The sequence below is a fragment of the Ovis canadensis genome, chromosome 1 (assembly GCF_042477335.2).
Source record: "Ovis canadensis isolate MfBH-ARS-UI-01 breed Bighorn chromosome 1, ARS-UI_OviCan_v2, whole genome shotgun sequence".
Taxonomy (NCBI): domain Eukaryota; kingdom Metazoa; phylum Chordata; class Mammalia; order Artiodactyla; family Bovidae; genus Ovis; species Ovis canadensis.
In genome coordinates, this window is record NC_091245.1 from 106454135 (window position 1) to 106477706 (window position 23572).

At 36.5% G+C, this 23572-nt stretch overlaps 1 protein-coding gene across 5 annotated transcripts in view; it reads right to left on the reverse strand.

The window, feature by feature from the left end:
* ASH1L (ASH1 like histone lysine methyltransferase) overlaps positions 1-23572 on the reverse strand; it is a 203286-nt gene that overhangs the window by 151646 nt on the left and 28068 nt on the right. For all 5 annotated transcript variants that reach the window (XM_069543842.1, XM_069543868.1, XM_069543833.1 and 2 more), the window contains one exon: positions 21646-22166. In XM_069543842.1, coding sequence (XP_069399943.1) covers positions 21646-22065 — 420 coding nt within the window. In that variant the 5' untranslated portion in view covers positions 22066-22166. The remainder of the gene's footprint in view (positions 1-21645; positions 22167-23572) is intronic.

Consider the following 23572-nt stretch of genomic DNA (forward strand, 5'->3'; position numbering starts at 1 on the left):
TTGAATTTTATCCTCAGGAGGTAATTCGATCCTTTCACCTGGTTCACAAAGAGGTTCTTTGCTCTACTGATAAGTTTAAAATTTCTGCCTTCTTCTTTAAAGATATCATTTACGCATATATTGTATTTCTTTTTTTATATATATCACACTCCCAACCTTTTGAATCTTGCTCATTTCCATCTTATTCTTCCTTTCACTGTTTTACATGTGATGCTTCTAATTTCACTTTTACACAACTGATATTTTTCTTCTTCTGTTTGTCTCCATGGGTGTGTTTCTGTTTCCCAAGCTTGTGTACTGTTGTTTCACCCTTCATCCTTTTCATGAGGTGACTGATGGTGGTTGTTTACTTGCTAAGTTGTATCTGATTCTGCAACCCCATGAATCGTAGCTGGAGTCCATCAGGCTCTTCTGTACATGGGATCTCCCAGGTAAGAATACTGGGTTACCATTTCCTTCTCTAGGGGATCTTTCCAACCCAGGGATCAAATCTGTGTCCCCTGCTTGGTAGGTGGATTCTTTACCACTGAGCCATTTCGGAAGCCCACAGTGGTATTTTCTCAATGTTATTTTCTGGTTTACTATTCTCTCCACAGCTGTGTCTAAATTAGATGCTTAAATTATTCACTGAGTTTTAAATGTCAATGAATGCATTTTTCATCAAGAAAATACAGTTTTTCATATCTAGAAAATATAGGACATTGGATTCTTTTGGAAAATCTGCCTGGTCATTTTTTAAAGGCTTATTCTTCTTTAAGTCTTTAATCATTTCAAATAAACTTACTTTATATTCTTTATTCAACAAATATATTATTTGTTGAATAAGTTCCTGCAAAATTTAATCCTGCTGTTAGTTGTGTCTACCTCATGTTGCTTTTCATGATCAATAACTTTCTTGTTTTTTCATTTCCAATTCTGAGCCCTTCTTAAGAGCTGGGTCACTGAGGGTACAGACCTTGAAGAATTCCAGTCCCAACTTCCCACCTTGAAGGGGCTTAGAATAAATTGTAGGTAAACTTTTAGTTCTTCTCTATCTTGAGGTAATCTTTCTGGGAGAAAGGCATTAATAACAAGATATATATATAAAGGAAAAGACTCAGATGTAGTTTAAAAAATAAAAAAAATCCTCCAATATCTCAAAATAAAACACAAGCAAATATATGGAAAGACAATTCAAAGAGAACTGATTAGTAGAACAAGAAAAAAACGTTCAAAATCACTAGTAAAAGAAAGTATATGTGTTTTTTAAATCAGGGATTTCATATTTTGCCATTATTATGAGCGACTGCCAAGAAGTACAAGAGAATTAAGAAAAATAAATGAGACCTCTATAAATATAGTCACAGAATCTAATTAAAGGGTAACCTACAAACAGGGAGACATGAAAAAAATTATAAAAATCATTTAAACTATCTCCTTTTAAAAGATATCATGGGGACTTCCCTGGTGTTCCAGGGGTTAAGACTTCACTCTTCCAGCACTGTAGGGGGCATGGGGCTGATCTTTGGTCCAGGAGCTAAGATCCCATATGCCACATGGTTTAGTCAATAAATAAATAAATAAAAGATTATGAATTAATACTTAAATAATCATATAAGAGAATAATAAGAATTATATTTATGTCATAATTCTAATCTTCCTAAAATTTTAGAACACTAAGCTAAACAACATTAAATATATTACTACTAGCCTTTAAGTGAAATATTTAACTCTTAGCAATCCTTGAATCTTTCAAGAAAATTCCTCTTTGGGAACTCTTGACATTGTGTGAAAATTAATTAAAGAAAAATATTTATTTAGCTCAAAATTTCATGAGAGAAACTCCAAAATAAATCACCTTTATTCATTATAATTCAACTTTAATCTGGACATAGTAAATAGTATAAAAAAGAAGAAAATGTTAGAGGAGAACAAAATATCTAAAACAAGGGTTATTCTCATTCCATTAAAAAAAAAAAAAAAAAAAGGCCTTACAATGTCTTTATGGGGATTTCACTGGTGGTCCAGTTGGCAATGCAGGGGCCTGGGTTCCATCACCAGTCAGGGAACTATCCCACATGCCTCAACTAGAAAAAAAATCCTGCATGCTGCAATTAAAGACCCTGCATGCTGCAGTGAAGAAGACCCAGTGCAGTCAATAAATTTTTTTTTTTAACCTTAAAAAAAATTATATTTATGGAGAAGATTCATGAGTCCTAACATCTGACTTCCCTGGTGGCTCAGACGGTAGAACATCTGCCTACAATGTGGGAGACCTGGGTTCAATCCCTGGGTCAGGAAGATCCTCTGGAGAAGGAAATGGCAACCCACTCCAGTACTCCTGCCTGGAGAATCCCATGAATGGAGGAGCCTGGTAGGCTCCTACAGTCCATGGGGTCGCAAGAGTCGGACACAACTGAGCAACTTCACTCACTCACTCATATTTGAATAAGCTTTCTGAAGTACTTCTACAAATTGCCGATAACCTCTAAGTTGATGACAAAAAAGTTTTAGAGATTTGCTCAATTCCTTTCGAGAAAACATTTTCTTGAAAAACTTGTTCCTAAAATCTCACTCTGCTCAGAGCAAAATGTTAATGACATAATTAAATATGCTACTTCTGTATCTCACACATCAGACATAAATACTTGACAGCACAGGATGACAAAATTAAAATTGTTTTGATTATTGAATGATAGATATCTGCAATGCACAAACCATAACAACAGAATCTCAAAAAAAATTTGTACAAAATTCTATAGATTATAAACTGGGACTTCTCTGGTGGTTCAGGGGACTTCACGGGGATGTCAGAAAAAGGAAAAGATAGTTTAAATTATTATTTAATTGGTACTGACAACAAACAAACATAATGAAGGTTATGTGCTCATAACTTAAGATTTTGGAACCAAGAATAGGATGTTTTGTTCAAATCCTCAAGTTGTGTGTTTAGAGAATTACAGCACAGAATTTCAGTTACAGAACTACTCTGTCAACAGAAATACAGTAGGCTATTTTCATCATTCTTACTATACTAAGAGATTCTGAAATTAACTTGTCATGTACTTAATGAAACAGGAAAGGATAGCGTTATTACATGTTAAAAAAAAGAGCACTTGAACAAAGGAAAGCTTTAAAGTTACACTCTATAGATAACAATATCAACACAGGAAAAGTTATTCAAAGTAGCTTACTGGAATCCACTAAAACAGTAATGTGCCTTAGTAGTTTATATATTCATTTTTTACATGATATGTGCCAGGAAGATCCTCCTATTATCCTAGTACATGACAGATTTTGAAACTACTCTGCATGTAACAAAAGCTGAGATATAAATGGAAATTCACAATTTTATCTTCTTACAAACCAATTATACACACTTCTGGGCTTTCCAGGTGGCTCAGTGGGTGAAGAATCTGCCTTCAATGAAGGAGATACAGGTTCAATGCCCAGGCCAGGAAGATCCCCTGGAGGAGGGCACAAAAACCCACTCCAGTATTCTGCCTGGAGAATCCCATGGACACAGGACCCTGGTGGGATACAGTCCATGGGGTCGCAAAGTGTTAGACGTGACTGAATCAACTGAACACACAGGCATACACACTCCTGTTACAATGTTTGTTGATCAAAGAGTTATGGAGGGACTTCCCAGGTAGTGTGGGCTTCCCTGATAGCTCGGTTGATAAAGAACCTGCCTGCAATGCAGGAGATCTCAGTTTGATTCCTGGGTGGGGAAGATCCACTAGAGAAGGGCTAGGCTACCCACTCCAGTATTCTTGGGCTTCCCTTGTGCTCAGCTGGTAAAGAATCCACCTGCAATGTGTGGGACCTGGGTTCAATCCCTGGGGTGGCAAGAGCCCCTGGAGGAGAGAACGGCTACTCATTCCAGTATTCTGGCCTCAAGAATTCCATGGACTTGTCGGGGTTTCGTACGTAGCAGAGCAGCTCCCTCGCTGCGATCTATTGAAAGTCAGCCCTCGACACATAAAAAAAAAAAAAAAAAAAAAAAGAATTCCATGGACTGTATAGTCCATGGGGTAGCAAAGAATCAGAAACAACTGAGCGACTTTCACTTTTCCCTGGTAGTCCAGTGGATAAGACCCTGTGCTCTTAATGTACGGGGTCCAGGTTTGATCCCTGGTCAGGGAACTAGACCCCACATGCCACAACTAAGACCTGGAGCAGCTTAAATAAAGGAAATATAGATATTTTAAAAAATTGAATAGGGTTTAAAAAAAAAGATTTATGGAGAAGTATGGAGGTTAACATTCTATCCTAACAACAGGTGAAAAGTTAAATGGAAGAATAAACAATTATATCCATAATAGACACGAGGTCAGAGGTAAACTACAGGCCCCAAAACTGAAGTGACTGCTGGAGAATCATTTACCAGAGCAGAAACCCTGATGGAACGACTGAGTGCTAGGGTAGGGAAACCTCAACTCTAAAGTGATAAACTGCTGGAAGCTCAATGTAGACTAGTTTGAGAGTTGAAAACTCCAGGAGAACTCAATTACTGTGATTCCCACAAACTTTTATGAGTTTTATCTTCTGGATCTCCACTAGGTTGGCACAACAAGAAAAATTCCCTCTTAATTCCTGCAGAGGGGGAAAGGAACCATTTTGAAATATGCCAGATCATTCTGTTTCTAACAAGGTCTGCCCTCAGGAGAAACAACCTGCTTAACCTGCTGGGATTTATCAAAAGCCTAATCAATCTGGTGGGAGGAAATACCCAACTCTAGTCCACTCTAGCCATCCTGTTCTACCTAAGAGGGGAGGGGGCACCCAGAAGTATTTGGGTTTTTTGTTTTAAATATTTGTCTGCATTGGGTCTTAGCTGCAGCATGAGGGGTCTTCACTGTGTCAGGCAGGATCTTCCATTGCTTCGCACAGATTCTCCAGTTGTGGCACTCAGGTTCCAGAGCTTGTAGGCTCCCCAGTTGCTCTGCAGCATGTGCGTCCTTAGTTCCCCAACCAAGGACTGAAGCCGTGTCCCCTCTACTGCAGGGTGGTTTCTTAACCACTGACCCGCCAGGGAAGTCTCAGTTTACAATCTAGAGGTACAGGCTAACCAAAATATAAAAAACTGTTCTCTTAACTACAGATGAGCAAAAATAAAAATTATATCCAACTTCTCCTGAGACACTGTGCAAGCAAGAAAAGAGCGGAGTACAATATTGAAAGGGTTAGAAGGGAAAAAAAAAAAAAGACAGCTAGAATTCTGTAACCTGTGAAATTATTCTTTAAAAATGAAGAAGAAACAGACTTTCCCTGGCAGAAATTTGAGGGAATTTGTTTTCAGTAGACATGTCTTGCAAATTAAAAGAAGTTCTTTAGAGAGAAGGAAAATGCTAATAGGTCAGAAACTTGAGTCTATATAAAGAATAAAAGACCACTAGAGAAGAAGTGAAGGTAAAATAAAAACTTTTATTTTTCTTATTCTTCTTTTTTTTTAGCGGCACTGAGAGGCATGGGGGAATCTTAGTTCCCCTATCAGGGATGTGTTCCCTGCAGTGGAAGTGCAGGATCCTGACCATAGGACCACCAGTGAATTCCTTAGTTTTCTTATTTTTATCTAATCTAACAGATAAGCTTATTTAAAATAATAATAGCAACAATGCATTCAATAAAGTATGATGATGTGAATGTGTATCTTTATTTACAATGAAATGAATGACTGTAATGATACAAGAGACAAGGAAAGGAAGGAGGAATTTGTGCTATTTTATTATTACAAGGTATCTGTAAAGCAAAACAGTGTTACTTCAAGGTTAATTAAATTAGTTGTAAATGTATATTGCAAACTCTAGGACAACCATTAAAAAAGGCAAAGAAAAATGTTTACAGGCAGTTTTTCCCAAGTGACTGTATGGAATGTAAATTACTTGCAAAATTATGTTAAGAACTGTAAGGGAAGAATCTTAAGTCCACTTATGAAAATATTCAGAAAACATCTTCAATAAATGTACAAAGGTTCAGTTTGTGACATACAATCAAAGAGAGAACTAGAACATCCGAGAATGGGGGTTGGGGGAAAAGTCTCAAAAGAAAATTAAAGAAAATTTAACATACAGATAATTATATTAAGTATTTTAATATAAAATCACACAAGTTTTTCTTTTCAAAAGCAGACCACTATAGGTTTTCCTTAAATTACATAACCATTAATTAGGTGGCTGCACCTGCTCATTTTTTTTATACTATATTGACCCCATTAAAGAGTCAACCAACATATATTACTAGAGGAAGTTTAATTCCTTCAGAGAATACTATAATAAATGAATATTAATAATGATACAGAGAGGCTCTTCCTGCTATTGAATATAACTTAAGCAACAAACATAAGACACCAATCTTTCTTAGGTATTAAGAGTAGAGGAAAAGTCTTTAGATTCTTTATACCCAGTTTATTCCTGAAGTGTAAAATCACTACCACAGCACACGTATAAATTAATCTATACTCTTTCTCTCAAGATTTCTCCCCATAAATCCCTATGTAACTAATTGGCAAAGAAGAACAATTTAGAAAAATGCCTTCAGTGGTTTAGACTCCCTAAATGAGGTCAAAGGAAAAAAATATACATTTTTTTCCATCATGTATTCAACCTTTTGTCCCTATTCATGAAGTTTCATAAAAGCTCCAGGTTTGTTATCTCATCATACAGGGCCATTAATTCTGATGTAATCCAAAAATCTGCACTTCTAAGCAGCTGTACCTCGGAATTTACTAGCAACGTGTACTTATGGAGCAGTCTGTATGTAAACACCTCTGGCATGATATACAGTCACTAAAATGAAATAAAGATATGAACAGACAACCATAAAAAGCAGTATGTGAATTAGTGAGTCAGCATGATGATATTTGGGCTTAATTCTCTGGGACTAAGCAAGTTATGCCTTCTACCAATTTGTTTCAATAATGACTTTTTCCATTAGCAAAATCAACAATGAAATGAGAAATATTTTTCACATTTAGCATATCTTATTATGTACTCCATTAAAACAAACTACAATACAGACTCAAGCAGATATCCCTAACATGCTACACTTTATTTCTTTTTTTTCTTTTTTTTTTTAGTTTATTTAATTTTAAAATCTTTAATTCTTACATGTGTTCCCAAACAGGCACCCCCCTCCCACATGCTACACTTTAAAAGAAAGTAAACTGCTCAATCAGCCGAAAGCAACGCTGATTTAGAGAAGTTTCAACTACAAAATGAGAGCAAGAACTGAAGCTGAGCCTGAGGAAACTAATTATGGTAGTTTTAATCTTGGTACATTTATAGCAGAGGCTGCACTGTGCAATAGAAAGGATCTGCTTTTCCCCTCCATTTATGGGAGCATCTACAATTGATGGTATTTTGGGAAAAGAGTGGCACCGACCTTATTTTGTCTTCAAGGCTTAGGGCAGATCTTGGCAGATCTAAGACTGCCCCCTTAACAGTCTGTTTTGTGTGTGTTAAAGGGAGAAAAGAAAGCTTTATTGAAATGTGAAGATCTGGGGAAATTTGCATACTAGCCTCTGCCCTGGAGAAGCTGGGATCTATGCCAACCATTCTCTTCTCTGCTACAAAGTAATTCTAGCTCAAGCAGCTTTCAAAGCAAACAATCAGTATGAAGGTAAAACAGAATTCCATTCAACGCAGAACCTGGAGATACCTATATACCATCAGGTATTCCTGCCTGAATAACCTTTACAAAAAGAACATGGCAATGGAAAAGTAACAGGGGGATAATGTGGACTTGTGTTCTGAACCTTCCCATAAGTTGATATAAGAAAGACTACACTCATAGATGGCACTCAGCTCACAAGTTACAAGTATGAAGAATGTGATGGTCTTCTATTTAGCAAGTCTTGAACTCACTGATAAGAACTAAGGAGCTTAAACACACAAAAAATTGGTATTAAAAAAAAAGCACTGGGTAAACATAAACCAGACAGCAGTAAGAATAAAAGTTTCACCTGGGGTTCGTCTGGAGACAAACGCTCCCTAAAACCAACTTCATATAGGGTTTATGACTAACATCTTTATCCAAAGCTTTATTTCCTTTCTTGTCCTGCCCCTGTTACCCTCAGGACTGAGAAGTATCAAAGAAAAGAGGATACTGAGACCAACCAGGACCCTGTGGAGCTTTATTTCCTTTCTTGTCCTGCCCCTGTTACCCTCAGGACTGAGGAGTATCAAAGAAAAGAGGATACTGAGACCAACCAGGACCCTGTGGAGCGTTCCTGGGTACAAAAGCACCTCTGTGTTCCCGTTACTTAAAAAAAAAACAAACACACACACACACAACAATCTTCTAGGCCTTCAAGGAGCACCAAACAGAAGGCTCAAGCAGTTAACCATTAGGGCAGTAGTGTCACAGGGATCTCAAGGTTTCTCCTGAGAGACATGAATAACAATCTGGTGAGCATTCTGTAGAAACTAAGACTCCTACCCAGGTGGAAGAGGGTGACTACATGCTGGGCACAAGCACACAGACCCCAGGCTGATTATAACCAGATGGTGGACATTCCCGAAACATCCCCCCCGTTACCTTAGCACCAAACAACCAGAAGAAGGTTCATGAGCTGCTCATTCTCCTTGCTTGGTGCCCTGCAAATAAATTCTTACGCTGATGCTAACACCCCTGCCAGAGTTTGACTGGCTGCCTGGGCACAAGAGCCCTTGGTAAGAATCTGGTACCACCTTTTAGTGGGTGAGTCACTAAGATGTCAGATGCATTAAAAGGCATTTGACTACTAAAAATATTTTCTTAAACTAAGAGCCTAATGTGGGGAGTTGTTTTTAAATGGAGATAACATAGATAACTTAGCTCACCTCTCTGTGTTGTGACAAAACAAAGGAAAGTTTTTGTTTGACCTATTAGAAGAGTAGCTACCAAAGTTGTGCCTTACCAGGAAATTCATGAAACAGCCACAGTTGCAAGCACTACTACCAATAATACTAACTTCTTAAAATTAATGACCTATTGACTGTATTAATCACAATAGAACCTAATAAGTTTTAATATGTACATATTATAAGTAAATGAAAGAAAATATTTATGAGTAGTTCACTTATGAAAGTTACATGAATAAGCACTATCTTAGGGATAGGCAAACACATTCTCTTATCCCCAAGCTGTATATTAAGGGCAGTATTTTTGGTGGCAGTATTTATGCTTATAGGTAAACCCACAGTCTATAATTTTATTGAACTGTTTTTAAAGCATGTTCTGTGTTGATCATGAAATGCAAAAACTAAAAAGGTCACCTTGACAATTAAAGAGCATTCACTAGTAAAAGACAAATTAATAATTACAATATAATGTGATTTATGTTAAAAACAGAGAAATATATGCAATGGAAGCACAGAAGTTAAGAGTAATTAACTCTGCCTGGGAAGGTTCAGGTAACATTTCAAAGAGTTGGGTGACATTTGAGCTGAGTCTTTCCACTCCATCATCCTACCTCTTCTCTCTATTGTATACTGAAACTTTTTTCTTTTTATTTAGGAACTTAGTAATCTTAAACTTACTTTTCTAATTTCTCATCTTTATCTTAGACAATTTACTTCAAGGCTGAAAGAGAAGAAAAACATGTCACCAAGAATGCCTAGGAGATTTTCCACTTCTCTGAGAATTCCTAACAGTCATAATTAACAAACAGTTTAAAAAGAAAAGTTATCAAGCTCCCCTGCCTTTGGCTCTTAATTTTCAGAATCTGTGATTTCTTAAGCAGTCTTCTGTAGCTCCCTACCCATGCAATCAAGGACTAGACAAGGAACTACAGGATAATCATACTTAGCAATTAAGCCAAAAAATGAAAAGGTGGGGTTCAGGCCTATCTTCTTCCACCGTTTTTACTGTGAAAGTTACTACTGAACTCTGGGATTGTCTTTTTACTTTCACATACCTACTCAGATGTTAGTAATTCTATGTAGCTTGGCTAAAAACAGTTAAAATATCCTAATGTATATATTCACCATCTGTGAATTTTTGTCAAAATGCTTTTGCACACCTCCTAAACGCCAACTTCCTAATAGAGGAGTGGAACTTTATTACAAGTTCTTGACTTGCACATCAACTTTGAAATGTTTTCCAAAAATGAAGGTAAAATACACATAGTAGACCAGAACTTGACTGTTAAAGAATAAAGAGGAAAAAAAAGATCAAAGTTAATAGTTCGGAACCTATTCTGTTTAAAGACTGGGCTCTCATTACTATTTCACTTTAACACTAATTTCTGACATCTTTTGAGACATTATCTTCTTTTGCTAGTATGTATTCCTTCTTTAGAAAATAGATTTTGGAGAAACCAAAGCCTTAGGAACACCATAAATCCAGTTTGAAGAAAGACTCATATTTATATCCAAGGAAGCCACAGTTAATATGCAAACTACTGCCCCTTTTCCCAGGTAAATCTTTACCCAGTCAGATTTACCACTCTTAACATCTAATATTAGCTACTTGGTGCAAAGTGATACTTAGTTAAAATAAAGAAGCTAAGGCTATTAAATAGATCCTGTATGCCACCTTCATATTTTTCTACCTTTTTTTTTAGTTGGGAAAGAAGGAGTTATTAGACATACAACAAAAATTTCCTTATCTTCTTGGGAGAGAATTCTTAATTTCTAGATTTTTTAAATAGTTGGTTTAAAAAAAAACTACAGATAAACCTTTAAACAGACCAGCAACGCCCAAGGGTCATATTGAACTTTGCCAGCTATACTCTGAATCCCCAATTCACCTAATTTCCCTTCCCCTCTTAACAGTTAAATCCTTGCAACTCATCCTTAAACCTGATCTCTAATGCCATCTGCTGTTGTAGTTCTGTGTTCTCAATAAATTCTACAAACCTGCCCCAGTATTTCTCCTGCATGAGACCAAGTGCTAATGGTAAAGAACTCGCCTTCCAATGCAGAAGACATGAGACACAGGTTTGATCCCTGGATCTGGAAGATGCCCTGGAGAAGGGCATGGCAACCCACCCCAGTATTCTTGCCTGGAGAATTCCATGGACAAAGGAACCTGGTGGGCTACAGTCCACAGGGTCACAAAAAGTTGGACATGACTAAAGCGACTAAGTATGCATGAAGACCAAAGCAGTCAGCTATTAACAGATTTAGAAAATAAAATTCAGGTACTATGACCTTGGTAAGATTTAATATCATAGTTACAAATGATAGGGTTCTTACTACAAGGAATCCTAAATTTCTCAAGTAGAAAAACTTTTCAAGAAAGCAATTTTAATTTTAGAGTACAATACAAAGAGTTGTTAAGTTCCCCACTTGTCCTCTATTCTTTATTATTTTCTTAGTGCCCACCTACACTAAAGTGGTGTCAAACTGTTTGACAGCACAATTCACAAACATCTAGGAAACATGCTAAATTCACCTTTGCCCTTTACTATTTACTTTGTCCTCAAATCAGAATTTGTCTAGCAAATGCTAACAAAAATGTCAACATCTAATTGTAAATATAAGTTCCACTGTAAAGCTTTCCATGCATACTCTCCTGCTCACTACCTTCTCCAAACAGTCTAACACTTCATATGTATTTCTATTATGGAAGTTATCATTTGTTGTTGATAAGTCACTAAGTTATGCCTGACACTTTGCGACTCCATGGACTGCCGTATACCAGGCTTCCTCATACTTCACTCTCTACAGGAGTTTGCTCAACTTCATGTCCATTAAGTCAGTGATACTATCTAACCTTCTTACCTTCTACTGCCCCTTTCTCTTGCCCTCAATCTCTCCCAACATCAGGGTCTTTTCCAGTGAGTTGGCTTTTCGCATCAGGTGGCCAAAGCACTGAAGCTTCAGCATCAGTCTTTCCAATGAATATTCAGGACTGATTTCCTGTAGAATTGACTGGTTTGATCTCCTTGCAGTCCAAGGGACTCTCAAGAGTTTTCTCCAACACCACAGATCAAAAGTATCTATTCTCTGGCACTCAGCCTTCTTTGTGGTCCAACTTTCACATCCATACATGACTACTGGAAAAACTACAGTATATGGACCTTTGATGGCAAAGTGATGTCTTTGTTCTCAATACACTGTCCAAGTTTGTCATCACTTTCCTTCCAAGGAGCAAGCGTATTTTAATTTCATGACTGTAGTCACTGTCAACAGTGATTCTGGAACCCAAGAAAATAAAGTCTGTCATGGTTTCCACTTTTTCCCCATCTTTTTGCCATGAAGTGATGGGACCGGATTCCATGATCTTAGTTTTTTTAATGCTGAGTTTTAAGCCAGTTTTTTCACTCTCCTCTTTCACCTTCATCAAGAGGCTTTTTTCCTTTCAGTTTCTGCCATTAGAGTGGTATCATCTGCATATCTGAGGTTGTTGATATTTCTCCCAACAACTGTGATTCTAGCTTATGATTCACCCAGCCCAGCATTTTGCATGATGTACTCTGTACAAAAGTAAGCAGAGTGCCACACACAGCCTTGTCATACTCCTTTCCCAATTTCGAACCAAAGAGTTGTTCTATGTAAGATTCTGTTTCTTGCCCCACATATAGGTTTCTCAGGAGACAGGTAAGGTGGTCTGATACTCTCATCTCTTTAAGAATTTTCCACAGTTTGTTGTGATCCACAGTCAAAGGCTTTAGTGTAGTCAATAAAACAGAAGTAGATGTGTTTCTGGAGTTCCTTCGCTTTCTCCATGATCCAGTGAATGTTGGCAATTTGATCTCTGATTCCTATGCCTTTTTTAAACCCAGCTTGTACATCTGGAAGTTCTTGAATCACATACTGCCGAAGCCTAGCTTCAAGGATTTTGAGCATAGCCTTACTAGCATGTGATATGAATGTAACTGTACAGTAGTCTGAACATTCTTTGGTGTTGCTCTTCTTTGGAATTGGAATGAAAACTGATCTTTTCCAGTCCTGTGGCCACTGCTAAGTTTTCCAAATTTGCTGACATACTGAGTGCAACACTTTTTAATAGCATCATCTTTTAAAAGGATTTCAATATCTCAGCTGGAATTTCATCACCTCTGCTAGCTTTGTTGTAAGTTATCATTCTATATCACAATTACTCATTTACTGTACAGGGCAGGCAATCAAATCTTTTATAGAGAAATAAATAAAACATTGCTACAAGCCCACATTAGAGATTATGCTCAAAATTAAGAGATACAAAATTTGACCCTCTTTTGTGAAGTAGAAAGTAAAAACATTAGCCCTGTGATCAGTTTTCTAAAATGTAATAGCCAAATTAAAACATATATTTAAGGTAATGAAAATATTCTGAAATTAGTGGTGATGGTTGCACACCTTTGTATGTAGCTAATATATGAGGAAATATACTAAAAACCATTGAACTACACACTTTAAAAGAGGAAATTTTATGATGTTAGAATTGTATATCAATTAAAAATATATACATCTTATCCAAAACCAAGCTAATCTAATAGATGGCATAATTTAAAGAAACTCCTGGATTTCTCTGGAGGTCCAGTAGCTAGGACTCCCTGCTCCCCACACAGGGGACCCTGGTCAGGCAACTAGATCCTATATGCACCATTAAGAGTTCACATGCTGCAACTAAAGATCCTGCATGCCCCAACTAATGATCCTGTGTGCTGCAACTAAGACCTGGAACAGCCAAACACATAAACAATTGGAATCTGTGTGAAACAATTTTAAGACTACTAGGCAAATTAACCAAGAACAGAGCAAGAATAGAGATAACTGTCATTATTATCTGCATATTTTCTTACTAAAGAAACGACATCAATCAGTTACATAATTTAATAAAAATCTTAGGCCAACAGGCCCTAATTAGAATACCTGGATGCAATGAGGGTTTTAATATGTCTCCATAAAAATTACATCAGTGAAATTCAAAATTACATCTACAATGTACTGTTTCTTAAATAATCTATTAAGTCAGCATAGTCATTTCTTTTCCAAGCAAAAAAGTATCTTTTGGCAGGGAAATTATAATTACAGCTGTAAATGTTGTTTGTAATTCACTTTGCTCATTCAATGCACTCAACTATGGTAAAATGACATCAAATAAACTATTCAATAACAAAAACTTAACACCAAATCTCAATCTTATTTGACCTAATTTATAATGGGGGCTTCCCCAGTGGCTCAGCAGTAAAGAATTCACCTGCAATGCAGGAGACTTGGGTTCAATCCCTGGCTCTGAAGATCCCCTGGAGGAGGAAATGGCAACCCACTCCAGTACTGGTAACAGGAAAATCCCATGGACAAAGGAGCATGGTGGGCTACAGTTGATCAGGTCACGAAGAATCAGACACGACTGAGTGCACGTGTGCACACACACACATAAAATCAGTACACAGTGGCATGAAATATCCCCCAATCCCTTTTCTCTCACACAAGTTTCAGTTTTAATCACTTGCTACAGGAAATAAGCATTTTAGTTATTTTTCATTTGTTACAAAAGAGCATGTTTCAATTTAGTATCCTAAGTAAACTAAGATCACATATAACTAGCTATGCTGCACAATTCCAAAGCTGGAATTTTGTTTAAATACTAAAAAGGAAAGTACCATTGCCTCTTTTCCTTTTAAGTTAGTGTGTGATAAATACAAGTAAATATTGTGACTTCCACCTCTACTTTCACTTTCTAAAATACTGCAACAGAAGAATGACTATACCATTCTGACAACTTACGAAATGACACAGACACTACATAAAGTAACAAGACAGCCAGACCCAAACTTTTATATGAAATTCAAAAGAAAACAATTCTTTCCACTACAAACAAACAAAAATGAGATAGGAAGATCTATTATACATTTAATGATGTATTTCTTATAAAACAATCAGGTGATTTCCACTCTAGCCATATGGCAGGCTAAACACCATAAATATCCGTTTACTACAACAAAATAATTCATTCCAGCAATAAGATACCATGGTTGTTGCACTGTGGCCTCTTAGGAGGTAAGAAAAATCTCCAAAGGTCCAAAAAAAAAAAGTGTTACAGTGTGCGTGTGTGTGTTGCTCGACGAAAAGGTGTTAGAGTGTGAGTGTGAGTGTGTGAGTGTTTGTGTGAGTGTGAGTATGTGTGAGAGAGAGAGTGTGTGTTGCTCGGCGACTCTGTCCACCAGGCTCCTCTGTCCGAGGGATTCTCCAGGCAAGAGTACTGGAGTGGGTTGCCATTTCCTTCTCCAAGGGATCTTCCCGACTCAGGGATCGAACCCAGGTTTCCTGCATTGCAGGCGGATTCTTTACTGTCTGAGCCACCAGGGAAGTCCCCTCAGTTTTCAGATATTTTAAAAATTCAGTTGTTGTTGGGGAGGAAATTCTGGCATGCTGACCACCCCCGCCAGGCGTCTATTTGCCAGTCCAAGGTCTAGCGTACACCCTCCAGCTCTCCACCCACAGCATGCAGGCAGCCTTTTGCTGGGGAGAGGGTCTCAGGAGCCCATCTGAACACCCTAAATCTTGGCAAAGCAAATTCAGAGTTTCTTAAAGAAGTGAAGTGAAGTGGAAGTTGCTCAGTTGTGTCCGACTCTTTGTGACACCATGGACAATATAGTCCATGGAATTCTCCAGGCTGGAATACTGGAGTGGGCAGTTTTTCCCTTCTCCAGGGGATCTTCCCAACCCAGGAATTGAACCAGGGTCTCCTGCATTGCAGGCTGATTCTTTACCAGCTGAGCTACTCATCTACCAAATAGGTTCCAAGTTTAACCACAGATTAAAAAAAAAAAAAAAAAAAGAACGAAATATGAACTTTGCAATCAACTGAACAAGTTCTAGAAAAAAATCTGTTTTTATTAAAATCACATGAAGTTTATAAACTAATATGCAATAATGCATATTAGGAACACTAATTTAGGAACACTCTAAAACATGACTAATGAGGAAGGATTAGCCCTACCAGATATAAAACATAATAACTAAAACTACCATGCTGGCAAATAGAGAACAATGAATGACACAAAGTGCGAAATCAGACCAGACCCAAGTACACACAGAAATTCAGCGTACAATAAAGGTAGTGCTTCAATTCTGAGGACTGAAAAAAAATTCTTAAAGTATTAGGACAATCTGCAGCTATTTGGAAAAAAAATAAAGTTCGATCCACAACTCATATATCATAGTAAACTTCAAATGGATCAAATATTTATATATTTAAAATAAAACATTAGGGAATTGCCCAATGGTTCAGTGGTTACGACTTAAGCATTCACTGCTATGGATCCTGGTCTGATCCCTGGTTGGGAAACGAAGGTCCTGCAAGCTCTGTGGCATGGCCAAAATTAATAATAATGAAAAATGAAACATGAAAATATATAAGAACTTTAATAAACTTGAAGTGAAGGCCTTTTTAGCGACATGTCAAATTCTCAAAGCCATAAAAGGAAAGATTTATTAATTAAATTCTTTAAAAAAACTAAAGATTTCTGCATGGCAAAATAAACAATAAGCAAGATCTAAAGACAAATGACAAACTGGAAAAAAACTTATTAACCATATTTCAAAGGGCTAAAGAAGCTCTCTTAGTTTTTGTACAGGAAAATCCTCCAGAATATACTAACATGCTATATAAGTGGAAAAATGAATGATGAAGAAAAGTGTGCACAGTATGGTACCATTTATATTTTTAAGTGGGGAGGCTGGGATTACATGTATTTGCTTGTATACATATATATATATTTGTGCTGGGTTAGTTGCTTAGTCATGTCCAACTCTTTGCGACCCCACGAACTATAGCCCGCCAGGCTCCTCTATCCGTCGGGTTCTCCAGTCAAGAATACTGGAGTGGATTGCCAGTCCCTTCTCCAGAGGATCTTCCTGACCCAGGGATCGAACCCAGGTCTCCTGTATTGCAGGCAGATTCTTTACCATCTGAGCTATAGGGGAGCTATCAAAGGCTCTGATGTTGGAGTTAGAAACGCCTAGAAATTTCTTTGCACCAATTTTGGTTCCAAACAACTTGTTTTTTTTTTTCCAAGTAAGATAACTTCATTATACAGAATAGTTTTCTTCATTTTGATTAAGAAATGTTGTTCTGCTTAGTTGTCATATGGGGTTATCACGATTGTCTAAAAAGAAGGGAGAGAAGTATACTGATGGTAACAATGTTTGTTTCCTTTCTTGTCTTTTAAAGTGAATCATAGGACTGTAATACTGATCAAAGCTGCTAGTCCAGTATCCATACTCTTAGACATTAAGTTTGTAGCAGTTTTCTGTGTCCAAAGTATTCCTTGCTATAGTAATCAGTTGAGAGCAAGTTCAGGGTGAGAGGGGTACCTGAAAATCTCTCAAAGACTGAAATGTAAGAGATAGGACTGTAAACCTTTTAGAAGACAACATAGGGGGAAATCCTTATGATGCTAGATTTGGAAGAGGTATCTTGGCTATGACACCAAAGCACAGGCAATAGCAGAAAAAACAAACGAATTAGAGTTCATCAAAAGTGAAAACGGTTGTGCATCAGAGGACACTATCAAGAGAGTGAAAAAGACAACTCACAGCACAGGAAAAAAATATTAGCAAGTCATATACAGAATATATCTAGAACCCTGAAAACTCAGCAACAACAACAAAATCCACAATTCAAAGATAGTCAAAAGATTTAAACAGACATTTCTCCAAAGAAGATATACAAATCAAATAAGCTCAGGAAAGGATGTTCAACATTATTAGTCATCAGGGAAAAGGGAAGGAAAACCACAGTGAGATACAGCGAGACACAGCTTCATATTCTTTAGAGTGGCTATTATTTAAAATACACATACATACACACGAACACACACACACACAGAAAATAACAAGTACTGATGAGGATTTGGAGTAACTGAAACCTAACTGAAACCTCCATGCGCTGCTGATGGGACTATGAAATGGTATAGTTGCTATGGAAAACAGTTTGGCAGTTCCTCAAAGAATCACAGGATCCAACAATTCTGCTCCTAAGTACAGTACCCAAAGAAATGGAACACAGGAATTCAAACAGATGTTGTACACCAGTGTTCACTGCAGCATGTTTTCCCACAGCCAAAACGTGGAAGCAAACCAAGTATCCACAGATGACGAATTTTAAACAAAATGTGGCATAAATGTACACGGAATATTATTCAACCACAAAAATGAAGTTCTGGTACATGCTACAAATGGATGAACTTGAAGACATTATGCCAGTGAAATAAGCCAGAGACAAAAGGACAAATACTGCATGATCCCATTTATACGAGGCACCAGAATAGACAATTTCACAGAGGCAGAAGTAGATTGTAAATCACCAGATCGGGGGAGGGGGCTCTGTAACAATACAGATTTATTATTTACTGGTTACAGAGTTTCTATTCGGTATGATGAGATGGTTTTGGAAACAGATAGTGAGGATGGTTGTACAACACTGTGAATGGAATTAGTGACGCCAAATTTACACTTAAAAATGATCAAAATGGCAAATTCTATATTAACGTATTTTATAACTTTTAAAAATTAATAATGTTATATATCAATAACAAAACCACAAACTGTACAGTTTAAATGGGTGGATGGTATGATACATGAATTATACCTCAATAAAGATATTTTTAAAAATACCCAGACATATTGAGTCAGAACCAATAAGAAGGTATCAGGACTTTATACTTCTAATAAATATTTTACAAGTATTCTTGCAAGTATTCTATAAGTATACATGTATACTAATATATATAAGTATATATATATAAGATATAAAGTAAATATCTTGCAAGTATTCTATAAGATAGTTTCTTAGAAGTAACACTGTGGAATCAAGGAATTGTCCATTTTAAATTGTCACAGATATAAGCAAACTGCTCTTAAAAAGTACAGTATCAATACACTCTCCACCAACAGCGCATGAGAGTGTTTGTTTCCCCTATATTCTTGCCAACATTGAACATTATAAAATTTTTTAATTTTGCCAAAATGTAATATAGAAAGGTAAATCTCAAAAGTAATAAAAAATAAACCAAATACATATTAAACTGTACACTGTGCTGTATGTCAAATCTTATCACAATAAAACTGGGGGAAAATACATTTTAAAAAATAGGACCCTGAAAATCTATAACTTCTACAACTTTAAAAGATACAAAAAGTACCTAATACTTCTCAAAGGAATGAACTAAACTTCAAACTTTAGTTATTAATGTGACAATTCCTAAATTTTGGATTAAAATTTTTTAAAAAATAAATGACATATTTGGACTGCTCTAAATAATAGGGTCCACGAGTCAACTACTGTAAATTTAACAATACGTCACATAATTTGAGAAAGGGAAAATTTCACTTGAGGAACTAAACCATTATATTTTGCCATTATATGAACTGGGCTTCTCTGGTGGTCAACGGTAAAGAATCTGCCTGTCAATGCAGGCCATCGAGTTCCATCCCTGATTCCGGAGGATCCTAGATGTCATGGGGCAACTAAGGCCAAGTGCCACAGCTACTGAGCCTGTGCTCTAGAAGCCCAGGAGCCACAACTGCTGGGCCCACGTGCCACAGCTGTTGAAGCCCGTGCACCCTAGGGCCCTAGCTCTGCAACAAGAGAAGCCACCACAACGAGAAGCCCGTGTACAGCAATGAAAAACCAGCACAGCCAAAAAAAAATTACATAAACAGCAATCATTCTAGCAAAATATTTTTTCACAGGGCAATTATTTTTGTCCTCTGAACACTGCCGAAAGAAAACTTCTATTAAGAAATAAAATATATAATGTACGTTTCTGTGTTTTTACTAGACATCTAAGACCTAATCTTGCTTTAAAATCAGCACTAACAAAAACCCAACTACTTTTGAAGAATCGGGGGGAAATGTTTTGGTTGTTTTGGCAAAGCCTTGCGTTAAAATAAATAAAACAACTCCCTCTCCCTCCACTTCTGCTCCACAACTTTCTTAGACTACCAACATGCCTCGTAACAGTCTAGCTTTCTCTCCTGAGCCACCGATGCTCAGTCTTTTTGGAGTGATGAAACCCTTAGTAAAGCTGCTAAGAGCTATGTAAAAATGCATCAAAATAAACACAAAATTCTTCACAGATTATCATAGTCCGAGAGCAATCATGAAAAACTAAACCTTTCCAGAGATCCCAGGTTATAAAGCCATATCTTAGGCTGTAAAAAGGGAGAACAGAACACTTACAAGAATTTTTTTTTTTTTCACTTACAAGAATTTATCTCATACTAAATACTATACACAAATTTAATTATTTTTTAAAACTGAAGTAAAACTGACTCACAATATTGTGTTCATTTGAGATGTACAGCAAAGGGATTCAGCATCTTTTTCAGATTATATTCCATTATAGGTTATCATAACATACTGAACATAATTTCCTGCTCTATACACTAAATCTATACTGCATATCTACTTCACGTACAATTGTTGATTATATTCCTAATTTGACTTTCCATCCTTTTCTCCCCTTTGATAACCATAAATGTGTTTTCTGTCTGTAGGTCTGTTTCTGTTTTCTACGAAGACTCATTTATATTATTTTTAGATTCCACATATAAGTAATGTCATATAATATTTGTCTTTCTCTGACTTACTTTACTAACTATAATATTCTCTAAGTCTATCCATGTTGCTGCAAATGGCAATATTTCATTCTTTTATGGCTAATATTCCATATATACACATATATGCACATATATACACACACCACATCTTCTTAAGCCAACTGTTTGTTGATGGGCACTTGGGTTGTTTCCAAGTCTTGTTTATCGAAATTTAATTCTTTATATATCCATTTAATGTAGGCATAAACAGTTCCATATTATAAATGAGAAAAACACAGCTCAGTAAGATAAACCAAATAACCTGTGTGCAGTAATTAAGTCAGGATTTGAATTTGCTTCTGATTCTGTAATTCATGCTCTTTCCATTAATTATGAAGACCTAATTTAGAGGGTAGTAATATAGTCAACATCCTATGTTCAAGTAACTGTTGGAAGAATAAGCACCTACTCATTACCAACAATTTTGTGAGTATACAGATAGCTTTCCTCAGAAACCAAAAACTATATTCTGCTACAAACAATGTAAGTAGGATATGAACTACTTAAACATTAAAAATAAGTACATATTGTGGGTGCAATCTTTTTAGTACAAAACCTCATTATTAGCACTGTTTTTTAAAATACTACAGAAAGATTACTAAAGACAATCATCTTGAAGCCCTTTAAAAATCAGCTGTGCAAAATAAGCTCTAACATTGTTTCAAATAAAAAGGTCCAGATTTGAATTCATCTTTAGAAAATTCTTGAGGTCAGCAAGAATAGAACCTTCCTGAAAGGTAGGTGGTATAATCATTTAACATCTTTGAGTGTCAGTTTCTTCTCTGTTATTAACAATTTGTCTATCATCATATTGTTAGTAAGTATGAAGGCAAGATTCAACTCTAGGTTTTCTAACTAAAAATTCAATATTCCATCCACTTGGCCATGTAGGAGCAGCAATCTGGATATACCCCATTTAAAATATTTGCCATAATTTTACAAATTCAAATACATGCATAGTTATACTACCACCCGCCTCTCTTACAAGCCTCAAAATCTGCTTGAGGCTCCCAAAATAGACTATTTAGAAATAACATAAAGATTAAAATAAAAATTCCTGAAATATGTACATAGGTTTGATAAAAATTAGCATTAGTCCACATACTGTTAATGATCATATATTGTCAGGACTTCGACTTACCCGTTTTGAAGGGCAGTGTTCATTCTTTTCATCTGTCATCTTCCCACTTTTAAGTGCTTTCCTTGGGTGCTTGATAGTTGTTTTTATGGCAGGTCGACATACATAGTTCTCCAAGTTCTTTGGAGGTTTTTTAGTTCTCTTAGCCTGAAGGCCAATTTTCAATTTTAAATTTCCTTCTGTAAAGTTTGTTTCTTTCACTGAAAACTGTTGCTGTGCATCAGTCAAACCATTATCTTTCCCTGCTTCAATGTTTCTTTCCCGATTCCACTTGCGAAGGTCGTCTTCTTCCTTTGTGCTGTTCTCTAGCTCTACTTCTCTCTTGCTGACCAGTGTGCCCGTATTGATGGCAGAGGGACTCTTTCTTGAAAATCCTTCGGAATCAGAACCCAATCCTAACATAGCAGTATTTCTAGGGTCCATCACAAGTGTATGTTATTGCCAAGGAATCTTTTGAAAATTTTATAGAATTGAGTTCCATAAAAAACAGGGTTCTCCAAAACTTGCAACCAGCATCTCTCTCTCTGCAGGATAGACCATAACAAAAATTTATCAGACAGAGGCAATTATTGATTAACATAAGAAATGGGTATAGAGAGGAGATAAGAACGTTAGGAAGAACCCAAAATTACAGTTAAAATGGATCAAAATGCAGTTGAAAATGGTTAAATTCCCTTAGTTACAAATAAATTTATATTTCAGAATACATCTATTATTCTCCAGATATTATAAACAAGCTGCAATGGTATGGCGCAAATCAGTGTTTAAGAACCACTGTTAAAATCCAACCAACAAGCTTCTGCAACTGACAGTCAAGCAAACACAGTCTAAGATAAAAATACTATGTATTTCAACATTCCTCAGTTTCAAAGGAATATACTTCTCACATTTTAGTTAAAGAAAATCAATTTCATTCAAGGTAAAGAATCATATTTTGGGCTAGTTTCAGCATTTATTAAGAGGTGGTAGGTTTTCCAGGTTAAGACTCTTGGGCTGGAATTATCTCTAATGCTGGTTTAAGATTCAACTCCGAATCCATATACTCATGAATTCATTCCTTAAAAAATATTTCTAAACAACCGTCATGTGCCAGGCACTGGACAACACCCTGGAAATTACAGTACTGAACAAAACAAACCCAGTTCCTAAATTTATAAGCATTATACCTAGTGAGAAAGACAAATATTAAGTAGCTATATAAATTATTTAGAACAATTGCTATAAAAATTCTAAACACCAAAAGTATATTTTCAAGTTTTCCCAATAGCAAACAGTTGTCACAATTCAATCTCCCAAATCCATACAATATTTTAAAACCAGAATGCAAAAAAACAAAAAATCCAGAATGTAGATTTATTGTTTTACAATAGCTGGTACACCTTATCAGAGAATCTGAATAATCTACACAAGGCAAACCCTTTTCATAAAAAAAAGATTCTCAAGAAACCATATTACTATACAATCGAATGACTATTGAATATAAAACCAAAGTAATTCACTAATCTTGAGGACTGACAAACTAGTTTTTCTTTCAAGCATATATCTGAATATATGATCCAAGACTTGCATCTGGGGGAAAAAAAGAACATCCTATCCCTAAGAAGGGGCTTCCCTGGTGGCTCAGATGGTAAAAAATCAACCTGCAATGAGGGAGACCTGGGTTCGATCCCTGGTATAGGAAGATCCCTGCAGAAGGCAACGGCTACCCACTCAAGTGTTCTATCCTGGAGAATTCCATGGACAGAGGAGCCTAGCAGGCTACAGTCCATGGGGTCACAAGGAGTCAGACATGAGTGAGTGACTTTCACTTCACATCCCTTAGAAAGTTCTATTTATGAAGTAGAATGGGCTCCCCAAGTGGCACTAGTGGTAAAGAACCTGCCTGCCAATGCAGGACAAGTAAGAGACCCAGGCTAGATCCCAGGGTTCG